This window comes from Anguilla anguilla, chromosome 2 (genome assembly GCF_013347855.1).
Source record: "Anguilla anguilla isolate fAngAng1 chromosome 2, fAngAng1.pri, whole genome shotgun sequence".
Lineage (NCBI taxonomy): Eukaryota > Metazoa > Chordata > Actinopteri > Anguilliformes > Anguillidae > Anguilla > Anguilla anguilla.
This window is the reverse complement of record NC_049202.1, coordinates 15,851,344-15,869,731: the sequence shown is the minus strand read 5'-3', so window position 1 is coordinate 15,869,731 and position 18,388 is coordinate 15,851,344. Positions and strand designations below refer to the sequence as shown.

The following is an 18,388-nucleotide window of genomic DNA, read 5'->3' as shown; positions in this document are numbered from 1 at the left end:
TAGCCACACCCTTCTCATCATCCTCAGTGACAACTGAGTACACTTTTAATACACTATGAATATTAGTACATTGTAGACACATCTACAACGCTAAAAATTTTAAAAGACCATAAACTGTTTCAAATTAATAGCAAAGCACTGCTCTCTTCTGATGCCCAAAAGCATGTGAGCACTGGGCTCTCAAATGCCTCTACACTATATAATAATGTTTATATATATATATATATATATATTTAAATTCTTTGAAAGCAGAAATGCATGAAAGAGGAACTGTATTGTGTTTACTTGAGACAAACGACTGCTACCAGGTGAAAAATATCTGCCTGTACTTGCTCAGATTTAAGACCTGCAAATTTACACCTTATTTCAATTTTCTGCGCCGCGCGTGGAAGTGCAAATGGCTTATTGGGAAGGAGATTAATGCGCGGAATAAAGGTGAAGACATAAATCCGCAGGCAGCGACTTGTACCATCATGTAAGTGTAATGATTATCAAGCCGCATCAGGGCTCGGGCTAGCAGCTTAACACAGAAGGGGGAAAAAAGCTTGACGTGTGAGTATTAAAGTCAGGCTATAATATATCCATACACTGTGACTAAATTTTATAGTTCATGAAGCATATTAGTATTGCGCTATATCCTTTGCGCGTTCAAAAGGGGGGATTTCCATTTAGATGCACATTTTTCATGAAGATAAATATGACATGCATCATAATTTCCCTGAAGTAAATATTACAAATAATAAAATACTCAGGCAAGCAAGTTGAGGAATGACACTAATGTTTTCCATTTGTATGGTAAGTGGAGAACCTTGTGGCCTATCAAGTAACAAATTGAATGTTTAATCTTCCTCCATGCAGATTGGGGAAGGCAAAGGAGCGGCCTGTCTTTGCTACAAATTGAGAGTCCTCCTGTGACTCCCGGAGTATCAGATATTTTGTCTAGGGGGGCCAATGGAAGGTGTCACTGCAGCTTTGTCACGCCGCGACGCAAACGGCCAGTTATAAAATTGCAATTTGCGACTAAAAGGCAAACACTTAGAGATAACCGGCGAATCTTACGCACCTTAAATACCCCGCAAATATTTAGATAGACTTTCTCGATACAATTTTCCCATTGTTTAGGGGGGTGGTGGGGGGGGAGGAGTTTGGGTGCAGAATATGACTCTCCCAGAGGTGTCACAAAGCAGTCGCGGCAGCCTTGGCGACGTTTTCCTTTTCTCTCAGGTATATTTCTATTTCGCATCGCAGGAAACTATTTGTCAGGATGCCTCTATGAACTTGTTTATTTTGTTCATTTATTTATATATTTATTTTTACTGTGTTAGCTATAATCTTATCACCCTGTTCACTGCGTAATATTGGTTCCTTGCATATAGTGTAAAATGTGGTATAAAACGCAATTTTCTGGTCATCCTCAGGGATCATTGAAATTGAAGGGGATCAACTATTATATCTAGTGACTTATACACTAGGGCCTTTTTAATAGAATAGCATTTTTAAGGTGTGTGTGTGTGTGTGAGAGAGAGAAAATGTGTCTACATATACATATACATATATATATATATATATATATATATATATACATATATATATATATATATATATAATTTTATGTTAATACATTGCATTTGTTGTACTGTCTCAGTTTCAAGGCCATTATCAATGTTTTTTTAATTACGTGCTAATGGTGGTGTAAGGCGGCTATAAGCAATGCCATGGGTAAAAAAGCAGCTTGTTCCCCTTCTTATGTTGTTTCCATTCTACATCTGCTGTTGGGGCTCAGGATCACATGTTCGCGGAGAGCATGCTAATTTCGCCAAAGGTTTCCGTTGTATATTAATTTAAGTTGCAGTCTCTGCTCTAGAAGATGACACCACTAGCATTTTGATTAAGGATTTTATACATGAGGAAATTTTCATTATCTTAGTTCCTGGCGATCTCCCAGGATTGGTCGGGATCCTGACCTGCAGCTGTGTCTTGGAGTGTCGGGATAAATGCTCCTGTATTAAAGTGTGACCTGTGCTGTTTTCCCTGTTACATGAGCAATTAATGGGCCCCTTTCCTCAAGGGAAAGGCCAGGCTCTTCATAGCAATAATAAAGAATTGAACATAGGTAACCAGATTTGGCTCATTTTTCCCTAGGAAGCCCCCTGATAGATTCTCAACAGCTTCCTCTGTGATTAGGGCTGGTGATTGCTTTCTAACAATCCTGAGTGGCATCAAAGTACAGTTTGCACAAATACTATTCCAAGAAGGAAAAGAGCTCCAGTATGCTCAATTCCAGGAAGCCTCTTTAATGTCCATGGGCATGGGGCATATTTAGATTGATTAATTAATAAACATTTTCCATTTGCATACAGAATGTTATTTTATATATCAGTAAGGCTCTCTTCTGAAAAAAAGAAGTAAATCATGAAATGTTACCCAAAAAACAGGATGCATTCATAAGTAGAGGATTGTTAATATTATCTCATTATTAGTATTTTTCTTTTCTCTTTTTTCATATTTTTTTTCATGAATCATTAGCCCTCTAGTGGAGCAGGAAGGAAGCACTGTTTATTTGGAAAGATATTCCTTATCACTTGTCATCTCAATGCCACTGAAAAAGCCTGAAATGTTTTAATAAACATCAGTTCATTGCCCCCACATCTACATGACTCTTTTCAACATCGTCTGCCCCTTAAGCAGCGAAATCTCCATGTGGAAGTTGACACGTTATGTACATAAGACAGGAGAAACAGGGGCAAGACTGTCTATTTATGCATCAGCCCCGTTGACAAAAATTGAGCTGACATCTTGGTGTTCTCTCCACGGAGGAAGAGGCTGTTTTTTGAGGATGCTTACATGCCGAGTCTGTGTGGATTCTTATTATTCCTAGATCGCCCTCTTTGAAACTTGTGTCCTAGCAAGACAAGCCAAACTACGGGTGTCAGTTTCCCTCACAACAACTATCGCTCGCTCGGCTCCTTTGGAAGCGCGCGTCCCTTTGCATTTCCCCCACTGTCACTTTTGTAGTGTACTTTATGGTATCTGTGAATTCACGCTGTGCTTTGCCCCAGTGATGTTTTTTTTTTTCTTCCTCTCTACCCTTCTGATAATTCCCTCTCCCCTTTTTGACTGTCATGTCATTGTTTCCCTGTCAAATTGCAGGAGAAACAATCAGAGCATTTTCAATTTTTAAAAAAATCTCCTTTAACTAAATTACTGATGTTGCTAATGCCCCCCCTCCTCCTCAGCCACTCCTTGTTTTTTTTTTTTTTCTTCTTTTCTTTAACAATAGTGGTGGTGGATGAATGTAGATAAAACTCCGTTTCTGATGATTTTCCCACCAGGGTGGAAATCCTCTGTCTAAGTTGCGCACAGAGAGCCATTTGTGTTGTGATGATGTCACGGGCCTGACCTGCTTCTCTCCCACAAAAGCTAAGGTATCACTAGCTGGGCAAATACAATACCTATTCAACGAGGTTGCTTTGCTGCTGTAGCCTTTCGAACAATGTTATTATTTGTTTCAGCATTATAAAGCCAGAGTTTTGTAGGAAACCTAACAGACAAAACCTTTATCTGGGAATGCAGTGGGCGGCCTTCCCGTATAATCCTTTTCCATTAGCGTTTCACCGCTCCCCCCCCCCCCCCCCCACCCCCCAGGAAAAGGACAGTATGTTTGCAGGGTCAAAAAGGAGACATATCCTTTCTTAACAAGATGCACTTTATTCTGTGTCAAAAGGGAAGGACCTGTCCTATATAAACTACACAAAGAAAGGTTGTTGAGAACAAAAGGATCAGGTTTCCACCAATTCTAGTAATTATCCGTTCCAGTAATTATAATCCACGCCATAATTAACCCTTGATGCAAACATTAATTGCTCATAACCTGCCCCTCTTTTGGTGAACGCTTGCGAACCCCAGGTTACGAGCAGGACACGTATTGCACACAAACGAGCAAACAGAAACAGTGTTAACCTATTACATGTTTGCTTATTAGGATTCGCGAGGTCCTCAGTCCACAATGTGAGAGCAGATCAGGCGCCTGTCCCGCCATGTGTAGGCACACTATCTATGTGTGTGTGACTCCATGTGTATGATTCATTCCAGAGCAGTTTTAGTCCTCATAAAATATTCATTTTGGTTGTGCAGGGCCCTGTAATTGCCATCTCTCACCCTGAATTATTTATACCTCGCACAGACTGACAAAGCTTTGCCATACGGCCCTAGATGAATCAGAAACAAGCATCTTTGCTGCCAGCAGCATTATAGTTTCACAAAAAAATATGGCGCTCACGTCATCCCCGGCCTGCCTCGTCTCCGAATCCGGCTCCTCTTAATTTGCCGTGCTATCGCTACGCCGCCGCTGTCTTTGCCTCTTAGCCGTAACCCCTTAACTCGTAAGTAGTGACCCCTCTCACACACATCACGGCCCTCTCTGTGCTTGAGAGCGCTAATGTGTCCTTTTTTATGCTTGATAACTGTCCAATGCTTGTTCTCACTTTAAGGGCATATATTATACATTAGAAATAAAATGATGCAAATAGCGGAGGAATCGAACCACCGCGCCACCACCGGCACCCTCCCACCCGGCACACAAACACACACACACACACACACGCGCGCGCGTGCGCGCACACACACACACACACACGCACGCTCAGTCATACTCGGCGCTCAGGCTGTGCCTTTTTCCCCCCTTTCTGATCACCGCAACACAACCTCTAGCCGCCCCATCCGAAGAGGAGCCGCAGCGATCAGTCTGGATCAAGTGGCTTGTCAGAGAACACAAAAAAAGAAAGGGGGGAGGATGGGGGGGTGGTGGTGGTGGTGGTGGTGGTGGGGGGGGGGGACAGGAGGAGTCTCGTCGTGCCGCCGTCCAGCTGAGCCTCACCGGCTGCATCTGGTTATGCTTGATCAGTCCAAGGTGCGAGGCGGGACCCCGGTGTATGGCTCCCTTTGTGGGACGCCCCCGCCGTTCCAGGCACCCCGCTTGCGGCGCGGCTAAATGCTGCCATTCATGCCGGCCCGGCCCGGTTCCACCGGCTGCTTATCTTCCCTATCACTGTCTGCGGCGAGGTGCTGACTGGTATTTCCTCCATGCTCCAGCCCCCTAACCCCGGCCGACAGTCAGCGATACATACTCCAACGGCATGAAAAATAAACCAGGCATCGGTTCTGGAGCCCCCGCTGGGCTGGCTGCAAAAATATTACCATGAGCGTTGAACTGACCTTTATTTATTTTAAGCACTTTGCTTTATTGTCCGGTAGCTAGTATATCTGACCCACCTGCAATGTGTTCAAGGCTTTTTTTGATAGTCTGAAACACACGTGGGAAAAACAACAATACTACTACTACTACTATTACTACTACAACTGGTAGTACTACTACTACTAGTACTACTACTACTAATAATAATAATATTATTAATGAATATTAATTAATATCATACTGTTAAAAAAGGAAATAAGAAACAAAAATATTTCCAAAGGGCAGTAGTATGGCATGCAGGTGGTAGGCCGAAGGCAAGCTGTAGAAAACTGCTATTTCAGTGGAATCTTAATGCTGGGCCGGTAGGCCCATTCCTCTTGTGTTTGTTGATGGGTAATGAAGTTAGGACTCCACACACATGCGCCCCTCTCATTACGCTGCATTACCTACATTACAACTAATAATTGCCACTCAGAACTCCGCTCACATTAATCATTCATAATGTTTTAATATGTTTTTAATCAGGATCGGGAAAAGGCTGCAGTGCTGGGGCCTGGGCTAGGTGTGCATTAGCATGTTTTGTTTTGTGATCTCTGGCCTAATTTGAAATGTTTTTTTTTTTTCCTTTTTTTTTAATGAATAATTAAAATCCGCAATGATGGCAGTTCCTAATTAAAGCGGTCTTGAAAGAATCTGGCAGTGTGTGAATTTTAGATTGGTAAAAAAAGGGGGGAAAAAAAGACAAACAAAAGAAAGATGGAGGTGGAGTGATAAATTGAAGTGAATGCAACCAGAGGCTATACGGGCCTAGTCATTCAGGGGCCCCACCTGGAAAATGGTCTTCTTAAATAAGGAAATAGACCGTACTCCGCCTTGGATCAAAGAGGAGGCTTTGGGGAGCCGGGGAGGAGAAAGGGCAATGGACGACAGGGTTTAAAAACAATAAGTTTCCATAAACACAATCGTTTAATCTCCCACACAACCTGTAAAACCCTCCCCAGAGCACCGCAACAAGTCGGCCGGGGTGAAGCGTTTTCGCCGTGAAGCAAGCGATGCTGGCATTTTTCTTAAATAAGGAGCTTCGTGATCAGAGCTGGCAAATAGAGCGGCGTCCGGGGGGAGAGGGGGAGAGAGAGAGAGAGAGAGAGAGAGAGAGAGAGAAAGCTGTTTTAATGAGCCTGCAGCCAAAGACAAAATTCAGACTGATTGACAGGTCCGGCTATCTGGCGGGGAAATAATGTCAGCGCCACATTGCCCATTAGGAGGAGAGGGGAGAGAGCGCGGCGAGGAGGAGGAGGGGGGACAGGGAGGCAGTGGGAACCCTCCGCCGCCGTAAATAAAGCGCTTCATCCTTTTCGCTTCCTCTCTCCTTCCTCCCGTCTCATCCGCACTTGACTCCGTTTAAGCTGTTAACCCCGAAATCGGGGCTGAGATCAGTAAACAGGCGCTAGCAAAACGGTTCAAATGATGCCACACGCCCCGCAGTTTGCTTCCGCCGCGCGCCAGAGCGCCGCGCCGCGCGCTTACGGTTCACATATTCACGCGCTCGTTTTACATTCAGCGCAATCAGATTACACACACGCATGCACGGACTCACACACACACACACACACATATACAAAAATGCACACACGCGCATGCACGGACTCACACGCACACACACACACACACATATATACAAACATGCACACACATAAGCGTGCACACACACACACACACACATACACATATACAAACATGCACACACAAGCACGCACACACACACACACTTACACACACATACACATATACAAAAATGCACGCACATAAGCGTGCACACACTTACAAACACATGCATGCATGGACTCTCACACACACACACACATTTACACACACATACACACACACATATACAAACATGCACACACACACACACAAACACACACGCATGCACAGACTCACACAGACACTTACAAACACACACACACACACACATACACACATATGTACAAGCGTGCACACACATAAGCACGCACACACATACACACACACTCACACACGCTTGCTCGCACGCACACACACTCAGGTAACACAAAGCTGCTGTAGCTGTTAGATATATCAGGTGAAAAAAGGAAGGCTTTCACAGATCAGTTCCCCCTCTGGTCCATCATATTGGATCTTTCAGCTCTTCCCTTAATAAGAATCATGGGTAATGTTAGGGATCATGGCATCTATAAGTGCTCCTTGACAGAAAACACTGCAAATAGCTGGGAGTAGAGCAGAGAGAGGGAAAGAAAAAAAAAAAAAAAACATAATACAAAAATTGGGAGATAAGACCCTTTGGTGAAATGGAAGGCTCTGGAACCACTCTAGATTGGGAAAGGGTTAATTTTCTAAACTTAATAATGTTCGATAGCGAGGTATTTGTCAGGAGATAAAGAAGTGATAGGATCTGGGAAGTCGGTCCCCTGGCGATTGTAGTACAAATATTGTTAATGCGGTGTGGTTACTACCGCGAAAGCCAGCAAAATAGCTGCAGTGTGTCGGAGACAGGACCCGACATCGTCGAAAACAGGCTCCCCGACAAAAGGCCAGAGATTGCTGAACTGGAAGTCAAGCCCCGGAATATTGTTTGGAAAAATCCCGCCTGGGCATCCGTTCACGTGCAGGCCAGGAGAAACATTATAGAAATCCTTGAAGATTGCCATCACCGGAGCATTTCTATTTGTTTTTGGAGGGGAGGGTGACTCCTGTTTGTGTTTTGGGGGAAGGAGGGGGGGGGGGGGGGGTGGGGGGGGTTGGGGAGGGAGGGTGGAGGGATAGGGGGTGGTTCCTATTTGTGTTTGGACAGATGAAAACGGGGAAACCGAGAGCTGATGACCAGCCATCTGGTTCCTGGTGTAAAAAAAAAAAAAAATCTACTGCCCCGTCTCGAGAACCTCCGCCATGATCTCGCGCAGCCCTTAGCCAAGCCGCTACCACATCAAACGCTCACCAATTTAATAAGGCCGGCGTTGGAGCAATTTGTCATGCCATATTTGAAGAATAAATCAGCCTAATGGAGCACTGTTCTTCTTTTTTTTTTTCTTTTTTTTTTAAACCCCTATCTTCCACTGACCCTTAAGGATGTGGAACCCGTGAGGGACCGGCCAATGGCGGTAGAGGTGGGGAGTGGAGAGGACCTGACATTAAGACCCGAGCATTTTGGAAATCCAATATGTATTGACCTGTGTACTATCTCAGTTCAGAGATCTGATGTCAGCAGAATGTAGCCGTGTATAGGAAGCGCTCATTACAGGATTTCTGAGGGAAGCACATTGTCTGCGAGGCAGCGGGGGCCCGATCGGCTAGGATTGCTGGGTAATCAATACGGCCAGCGACTGATGGCCTGCCCCGGAGAGCCGCGCAGCTGCGGCCAGCGCTCTCAGCGCCTCGCCCGGTAATTAGCGCGGGGTCCGCGGCGAGGCACCGGGCTGACCGGCACACGCCCACCAATCACAGCGCGGCCTTTACGTCACATGGATGAGATTTCACCCATCTGCCGCTGTTTTTTTTTTTTTTTTTTTTGGGTGGGGGGGGGGGGGGTTCTTTCTTTTTTATTTCTGACAGCCATTTTTTTTTTTTGGGTTCATCTTGGAAGAAAAAGACGTGCACGTTTCCTTTTCCTCGACGCGGTTTCGGAAAAGAAAGAAAGAAAAAAAAAAGAAAAAACGGAAAGATTCTCTCGGGCCAGCGGTAATGTGGCGCTAATTTGCTGTCCTACATTCTGATGAGCAACCTTCCGCGAGGTGACGATAACGCGCCGGGCGAGCGAGCGACAAAGTCAAGTAAAGGGCCTCTCTCTCTCTCTCTCTCTCTCTCTCTCTCAATATCATTTAGTACAAAAATACATTTAGCGCAGCAGATTTTTTCTTTTTTGCGCCGGCTCCGCGCGCGGCGCGGCGGCTAGCACGCGTGAAACGGCACGTGAGCGCCGCGCCTTATTATTCCCGCTTCACCTCTCGCCTGCCCCTGCTCCTCTCCTTCCCCCCGCCATTAGAATAATAGAGACGTCCTGTATCTATTCCCGCTCTGCCTCCCCATTAAATGAAGGATAAAAAAGGGAAAGATAAAGAAAGAGAGAGAGAGAGAGAGAGAGAGAGAGAGAGAAGGAGAGGGAGCAGGCCTGGGAAGAGCAGAAAACCCCTCCGCCAATTACCGCGGACACCGACGCGAGGGCTGCTCCCTCCTCTTCATCTTTGTTTGTTTTTCTTTTTTTTTTTTTAATTCCTTTTTTTTCTTTTTTGGATGAATGGGAGGGGAATAAAAGAGGGGGAGAGAAAGAGCGCGGTCCGTCTTTGACCGCGAGCGTAAAACGATCCTGTGATCTAATGAGTATAGATAAGAGGGCATTATGGACCTCAAATTACACCAAAAAAAAAAGAAAAAAAAGAAAAAAAAAAGTTCCCTGCTCTCCTCGGTTACGGAGCCTGTGAAGTCGGCGCGGTCTTAAAACGTCGAGCCCGTCGCATTTCTAAAGAGGCGGCCTATTTCTTTTTTTTCTCTCTCTCTCTCTCTCTCTCTCCCTCTCTCCTTTGACCAGAGGGGAGGAAATCATTATTGGATGATTAGTGGCATCAGTTAGGTGAGAAAGATCAGGATCAAGCACAGCGCTGAGGACAAGTCGTATTAATTACCCGGGCCTGCTCGCCGCCATCATTTTATCAGCCATTTTGTCGACCGGCAAGTTGCGGCCCGCGATGAAAGCCAACTTCTGGGCGCCGCCCGGAGACGTCGGAGGGCGGGGGCGGCGGCGGCGGGGGCGGGCATTACATGCATCTGCTCAGCTCTTTCCCTGACAAACCAAATTCTCTTCTCTTGTAATTGATAACTGCCTGGGCCAATTATTTCACACATTACAATACACAGAGGTCCTTTTCCCCTGCTTTTCCAGTGCTGTAATTAGCTATGCTAATATCCCCTTTATTGGCCCTAATATTGTTCAACACCTTTTGCCATTCCGGAAGCCACAAGAGCCCTGTGGCCTGTCAGAATTGCTGATTATTGAGAAGGATAGCTTTAATCAAACATAATTGCAGTTAATTTTTTTTCCCCCTGTTCTCCTTTGCCAACATCTAATGCCACCGACTCCTTGATATTCCATTAAATTACAATTAAACGCCCTCCTTTGTTTCCGATCGTCCTGAACAACACCACAAAGTTCTGTAGCCATTTAAACGGGGAGCTGTTCGGTCATAATTGCTTCCAGGCTCACAAAGGGCCAATTTGCCTGATACCCATGTAGAATTTAAACAGCTCCTAATGTAATGGATATTACACTGGAGCCTAGGACTACAATTAAAATTATTTTCATCAGATAGCAGCAAATCTCTGGTTAATCAACTTCATAAAAGTAAATAGGAATGAACTAAACATGCGGCAATTGAGCCGACTTCAAATTAGCGCCCCTTTGTGTTGGCGTGGCGTAGCTTGCACGCGGGTGAAAGCGGCGGCTCACCGTCACTACACCGACGTTCCAGGACTGACAACTCGCCACGGTAGAGGAAAGGCAGTAAAAGTACACCACACAACTAGGGAACAGCGCTTGGCCACATTCAAGCTTACAAATGATAACGTGTACATTATCCGTAGCATTCAGTTAATGAACGAATGAACTCACTTATTTATTTTTAAAGGAAGATATAGAGCTTATGCTCTGCTGATTCACTGAATTAGTCTGTACTGCGAGTTCCAGACTGTCCATGCGAAAATTGGATTAAAAAAATAAATAAAAAATAGGGGGAGACACTAAAAAAAGAGAGATGCAGACCTCTTGTCTCGCAACGAGAAACCAGAGATCTTTCCTCTGTCCGCTCAGCTCCCTCCACTGCAACGCGCAGGGCCAGCGAAGCCTGCTCCGTGGCAGAGGAGCTGTTTGTTAGCAAGATCCCTCCACTCTGCCTAAGAGAGGCAAGTAAATAAAGGCCGTATTTCAAGCTTGATTTACTCCGATACCTGCTGTGAGAGATTATGACTCTTCGGGGAAATAAAGTCAGGCTCGGGGAATTAGTGGATATAATGGTCATTTTGATAATGGTCCGATGGATGCTTCCGAAAACATACTGTACACAATTAAGCATAATGCACTAATGACAGGCCGGGAGTTTTTATCGCCCCCTCCGCAAATCGGTGGCAGATCTGTGTTCTGGGGGGGTGGGGGGGTGGGGGGGGGGGGGCTGCTGCGGCGGGGACGGCTTTATCGACGGGCGGGCCAGAGGGTTTTGTGACGCGGCGGGAAAGCATTCCGCGCGGCGTGCGCCTCCTCCCCCCCCCTCGCCGTTCGTTTTTTTTTGGGGGAGTGGGGGGGGGGGGGGGGAGGGGTTGGGGGGAGGTCGGTCCCGTCGTGTCCAGGAGAAGGCGTATAAAATGACCGCCTGGACTCGGGGAAGGCAGGGCGGGTCAGGGGTGCCATTCCACGTTTTTGATTTATAGAGTCGGCCCAGAACCCTTCTGAGGGGCTTCAAAATGGCAAAAGGAAATAGGGAAAAAAAAAGGGAAAAAAGATGTCCGCCTCCTGAACTGAGCCTCTGCATTTTCTGAGAAAAGCGTGTCTGTTAACTTTAAAGAATACCAACTGATATTTGTACTAATCCAGCACCGAGATGCGATGTTTGCATTTTATAGAAACAAAAAAGCACACGTGATGTACCTAATCTATATGCAGGCCAGGGAATTGCCCAATTAATATTTTGCCTACACATAAGTATTCACACATACAAAATATGTACAGTTCAGTTATATTTACACTAGCCCTTGTTGTCTGTGCTTAGCCACTTATAGCATTTGAGAGGAGTGTGAACCTGATACAGATGAGGTGAGAGTCCTAATGTTTAGAAAGCCTACAAAAGGAGCATCTTCAATTGTGAACAACCTTGGTTCACTCAGACAGACAGAAAAGCCATTTAAAGAGCTCTCTGCATGCTCTTGTCTGGCTGTCTCCTGGAACCAAATTCACCCACAAAAGGGGGTGTATTTCATGGGGCACCTGCAGTATGAGCCTAAAAAAAGCATATGCACTCATAAAATAACACATACACCTGCGCGCGCACACACAGACACACACACAAACGTGCTTTATGCATGCTTACATATACACATACACAAATACTTCGCATGAACAAATGCACACATGCACGCACACACACACAAAACCCCATCACGTGTGCGCATACGAACAATCACACCACAAGCATATGCACATATACACATACACAGATGATTCACATGAACAAATGCACACATACACACACACACACACACAGACACAGAAAACCACAAAACATGCACTCACATGCACCACAAGCATACACACATACACACTTATACACATACGCACAGAGGCTTCACATGAATGCACACACACACACGCACACACAACCCCATCACATGCACCACAAATATACACACATATACACTTACACACAGAGTCTTCGCCTGAACACACATACGCACATACACACATACGCACAGAGTCTTCACCTGAATACACATACGCACGTACACACATACGCACATACGCACAGAAGCTTCACCTGAACAGACATACACACATACACACATACACACTTACGCACAGAGGCTTCACCTGAACACACATACACACATACGCACAGAGGCTTCACCTGAACACACATACACACATACACACTTACGCATAGAGGCTTCACCTAAACACACATACACACATACACACTTACACACAGAGGCTTCACCTGAACACACACACACACGCAGAGGCTTCACCTGAACACACACACACACACACACACACACACGCAGAGGCTCCACGCTAAAGGATCAGGCAGGAACACACAGGGCAGGCTCTCCGGGGCTGTGGCGCGCGGGAGCTGTCAGGCCCAGGAGCAGGGAGCGGCCGCGCTGCCGAGATGCCCTCCTTCGGATCTTGCAGACATGACATTTGTTCAGAAGATTAGCCAGGTTGTAATTTGTGGCGTAATTGCCCGGCGCGGAGGTCCCAGAAGCGGGACACCTAATTGGCTGACAGGACTATAAGTTTGCGGCCGCGCTCTCACCTTGTTAGGTCCTCTTTTTTTTTTTTTTTTTTTTTTTCCCTTTTCCTGATGCTCCTCAAATGAGGCTCGGCCTCAGGTGCGCCTAATCTGCCTCGCTATTGAACATGCCTGCTTTAATTGCGGGGTTGGCCGTTAGGGAAAAATAGATGGGTGGAATATCAAGTGACTTCCTGTATGTCGACGGCAGATGGGTGTTTAGAGGGAGCCGTGAACCCTGTACGTCAGGTGAGGGGGGCGGGGCGACTGTTTTTTTTTTTTCGCCGCGTGCTGTAGGCCCTGTTTCCCTCGGCGACCTCTTCATCCCTTCCTCTAAAAGGACAGTGTGCAATGTGCTAATCCGGGTGTTTGAGCATTTCCGAAAACAGGAAAAAAAAAATTTGACAGTTCATGGACCCCGTAGATGTTTCTGCATGACGACTCGCGGCATTCATGTTTAATGCAATGAGCGTTAATTTATTTAAATATGTGTTGAGGCGCGGATGTAAATGAAGCGTACAGTATTATTGTTCGGATGACCTTGATTTGCAGCGCGAATCAAAGCCGTGTTGAGTGTCAGGTGACGGTGCTCCGTCCTGAAGTTGCGATGGAAATGATGTACTGTACCGCCTCGGCGGTTCTGCTTTGCTGCCTGTTTTTGCGAAGGCGTGGCTGTTAACGTGGGATCTCTCTCTCTTGTGCTCTCTCTCTCTCTCTCGCAGGTTCTTTTTAAAATTCTTCCTCAAGTGCAATCAGAACTGCCTGAAGAATGCAGGGAACCCCCGAGACATGCGCAGATTCCAGGTAAATTGACGCCCTGCGAAGTCTCTTCCCCTTTCTCTCAGCCCCGTGCGGCACTGTTCCAGTCACAGGCACACACACGCATGCGCACACACACAGACACACTCACACATACACACAGCCACACACACTTACGCATACACGCGCACACACACACACACTCACACACTCTTTCTCTCTTTCTCTCTCCCTCCCTTTCTCCCTCTCTCTCTCTCACTCCCTCTCCTTCTCTCCTCCACCCAAATCTCTGTTTATTCCGAGGAAAAAGGCATTAAGTAGAGTGATGGGAGCTCCCGCTGTCCCTCTGGGAAGATGCTTTGCAGATATATTTAAACAGGCCAGACAGGGCGGGATGGGCAGCCCCGGTGCCACAGAGGGGTCTCCTGAGAGAGAGCCGTGCAGCTGTTTTGTTGTTTTTCATATTCAGGGCGTATTCTCAGTCAGAGTGCAGAGTGCCCGGCTCCTGAGCATGCTCACTGAGCATCCGGGCTGGACACGGAGCATTCACTATTAATCTCACTGAGAGGGCGGAACTGCATTTACCTATTAAGGAGTCTGTTTCTCCCTCTCTATGCATATATGCAGGCATGCAGGCACACACACACACACACACTTACACACTCAGACACACACACACATACACACACGCAGAGTGATTTTTTAAAAACAATACGTGCTGGAAAATGTATTGTGACAACGGTAGCATTTCTTGTTTATGAAAGGGGAAACGCAATTGCGTCTGGTACAGCGAAAACGATTTGAGCGGCACGTACTGTAACAGTAGCGTAAACGGCGGCGCGAATTGGCCGCAGAGGGACGCATCTGGGAGGGTTACTGCACGTGTGTACAGGAACGCGTGAAAGTTGTTTTGATAGCACACATCCGGCGTTGATCTTTGAGCAAGCCAATCCTATTGCCCACTGTCCTTCTCCGGCTGACTGCTCTCTCTCTCTCTCTCTCTCTCTCTCTCTCTCTCTCTCTCTCTTTCTCTCTCTCTCCCTCTGTCTCTGCCTCTCTCCCTCTCCCTACCTCTCTCTGTCTCTCTCTCTCTCTGGCTCTCTCTATATAATATACTTCTCTATATAAAGATAGAGCTCCTTGAAAACAACCAAGCGTAGCTTTCATTTTTCATACATGGGGGCTGCGAGCGACATTGGTGATATTGATCCATGCGCCGAGTGCAGAAGGTCAAATCTGGACTGAGTGGAATCGTCCTCTTTGTCTCACCGATGACTAAAAGAACCATCAGTCACCAGCTGATCTCCCGCTCGACAATGGAGCCACCAGTCACCGGATAGGACTTCTCCAGGTCTCTTCGGCTAATCTCCCCGCCTCCCTGAAGGTTTAAGTGGACTTAACAGCATGTCAGGGCCTCGATGGCGTCTTCAAAGGACTCGCACCGCCTCAGCACCTCGCCGAGTCGAAGCGCGCGCGCTAGGAGAAAGAGATCCCGCCACCACTCGAGCCGCGCCACTCCCCACCCGTTTTTATTTTCGCCCCTACGTAATCTTACGCAGCGCTCGGCAACATTATGAGTAGCCCCAGCGATGTGAACCAGGATCTATTCTTAGCTCCTCTGAGCTCTGTTAAAGGCTCCTCGCATATTTTGAAAACGCGTCTTCCATTTCCGATCTTTTTATTTTTTTTCCCCCTCCTCTCTATATTTCAGGCCTAAATGGCTGACTCCAACCATTAAGCCTTACATCTGCAGTGCTTTCCAAATGGTCTCCACATGAATTTGTGGATGAACTTACTGTCATCTTCATCAACATTATACAATCATTTGACTGAGGTGGCCTTTAAATTAAACTATATACTACTTTCAAAAGTACGACTAAGTAGCTTTGTATAAAACAATTCAAACCAAACATAATTTATGATGATGATTATTATTATTATTATTATTATTATTATTATTATTATTATTATTATTATTATCTGGTATAGTTGACCATGTGTCTTTGCAATCGCGGCGTTGAAGGAAGCACCGTTTCAGCCTGCGCTCCCAGACGGGGTGCCGTTTCCAGGATAAATATCCCAGATGCTCCGTCCTAGGTGTTTTGCTGGCAAGGGTCGTGCGTTCCGCGTGCCTCCCTCTCCACCGGCTACCGCAGAGCAGCTGGAAGTCGGGGAAGGCCCTATCCATCATTCTCCCCGTGGCCCGACTCTGAACCTGGACACAAGAATGGAGCCCTTTCACACGCACGCACACGAAAAAAAAAGAAAAAAAAAAGCCCCTGCATTCCACTGACGTACCGGGGTCAATCGCCATCAGAACCGTCCTGAGAGGGGCTCGCTCCCTCCTGATTGAAAACACTTTCGCCATTCATGCGCCCCCCTATACCCAAACCCCCCACCCCCACCTCTCCCATTCACATGCAAAGCCCCCTCATTAGCAGACCTTAAATGTGACTGTAAAATTGACTGGAGAGGGATTGTTTACCAAACAGAAGGAAGGAGGCCCTGCTAATTTGCTCGACAGTTTACGAGACCCGGCGAAGAAGAAAAAAAAAAAAAAACAACAAAAAAAAAAAAGCCCCCGCAGCCGGCCCATTCGAAAAGCGGCTCTCGAGTTCTCGAGTGAGCGGGATTAGATAAAGCGACTCATCGATACATCAATAGATCAATGGGAACGATGCCTGCTGGAGTGAAAGAGGGCCAGAGGTGAGGTTTCGAGAGCCTGTTAACCACTCGACCAACACTTAAGCGAACTGTATCCATGTGTTAGTGTAAGTAGTGGATTACTTTTAAGAAGGAAAAATAAATATATAAAAAATAAAACGTTGATTACCCATTTGAGGTATCTTTTGCATCTACTCTGGTGAACTCACCGGTGGTAATGTGAATTATTTTTTTACGGAACAATCAGAAGAACAAAGAAAAGGGGAGAGCTTGAGTTTAGACGTTGAAGTTTGCACTTTCGACAGAAAAGCATTTTGTTTATGTGGAGCTTCCGCGTAGCCGTGGATTTTATTTTCTCCCTGGGATCCCCTCTGAAAAGGTATTTGAAACTGTAAAGCACCTCGTGATTCCCAGCAGGCCGGCTATGGCCATTAGCAGAGGAGGCTAAAAGCTGACACGTTGGGGGGGGGGGGGGGGGGGGGGGGGGGGTAGGAGTTTTAATGGATGCTATTTTGTTTTGCTCTTCGGGTGTGAAAATGGACCATTTTGATTGGTTTGATATCATTTATAGTTTTAATAATACAAGACCTACGGGGATGCGTGCAGCACTTTGATATGAAGGAAAACACGAACCCAACGAACAACTTGTTGGGGAAAATAAGCCCAGCGGTACAGAGGTCATGGTTTTTACACTCCGCTTTTAAAAATGTGTTTTCACTTACGGTTTCCAAGGTGTAAAACGACGGAATAATTCTCGTAAGGAGCGCTCCTCACCTGAGAGGTGTTGCAAGCGAAAGAAATGCTGGCGCTTTGTGTGTGTGTGTGTGTGTGTGTGTGTGTGTCCAATAAGATCAGACTGCAGTGCTTGGAAGAGTCCCCTTGGTGGTCACCACCCAGCATCTCCGTCTGTGTAGATGAATCTATTCATTAAAGTGTGCTTGGAGCAGCAGACTGTGTGGGGTCACTAGGGGGAAGTTGGCTACTGTGTGTATGTGTGTGTGTGTGTGCGTGTGTGCGTCTATGTGTGTGTGTGTGCATATGTGCCCTTGCACATGTGTATTTGTTGCGCAAGTGTGTGCATGTGCGTTTGTGTGAAGCATGCATGTGTGTGCCTGTGTGTGTGTGTGTGTGTGTGTGTGTGTGTGTGCTTATTTTGAGACATGCTTATTTCTGTGTGTTGTGGCTAGGGCGCGAGTGTCATATTTACAGCTGAATCACAAACGCACTCCCACGCGCAATAAAGCATTAATCGCGGGCAATTTTATAACACTTAAATCCCCTCCCTGAAGAAATGGCCTTTTGAATGTCTTCGGCTGAGCGTCTGCATCCGCCTGTGTAGCCGAGCCAGGGTGACCTAATGACCGCTCTCCGCGTTCTCCTTCCTTCTCTTTCCCGCTCCGCGCTCGCCTCGCTGTTTACAGATTCCCCAATAAAGAGCGTCTGCCTTTCGCTCTTGTTGCAGGTTGTTGTATCCACAACAGTCAATGTGGACGGCCATGTCCTGGCTGTCTCGGACAACATGTTCGTACACAACAACTCCAAGCACGGCCGAAGGGCTCGACGTCTCGACCCTTCAGAAGGTACGGCTCCTTATCTGGAGAATGGTAGGCACATTTTACATGTCTTTTAATTTCTGACACTTTTTTTCTCGCTCTCTCTCTCTCTTCACTCTCTTCACGCCCTGTCTTTACTTTCTGTCCTCTTTTCCTTCCCCCTATCTGAAGTTTTTGTCATGTATTCATTC

General features: G+C 46.4%; 1 protein-coding gene across 19 annotated transcripts in view; it reads left to right on the top strand.

The window, feature by feature from the left end:
- The window catches only part of ebf3a (EBF transcription factor 3a), a 94,547-nt gene that overhangs the window by 43,393 nt on the left and 32,766 nt on the right, over window positions 1–18,388 (top strand). For 10 of the 19 annotated variants that reach the window (XM_035407080.1, XM_035407076.1, XM_035407075.1 and 7 more), the window contains exons 7-8: window positions 13,944–14,025; window positions 18,107–18,248. In XM_035407080.1, the coding sequence (XP_035262971.1) occupies window positions 13,944–14,025; window positions 18,107–18,248 (224 nt within the window). The remainder of the gene's footprint in view (window positions 1–13,943; window positions 14,026–18,106; window positions 18,249–18,388) is intronic. The other 9 variants (XM_035407077.1, XM_035407078.1, XM_035407070.1 and 6 more) reach the window with 1 other exon arrangement.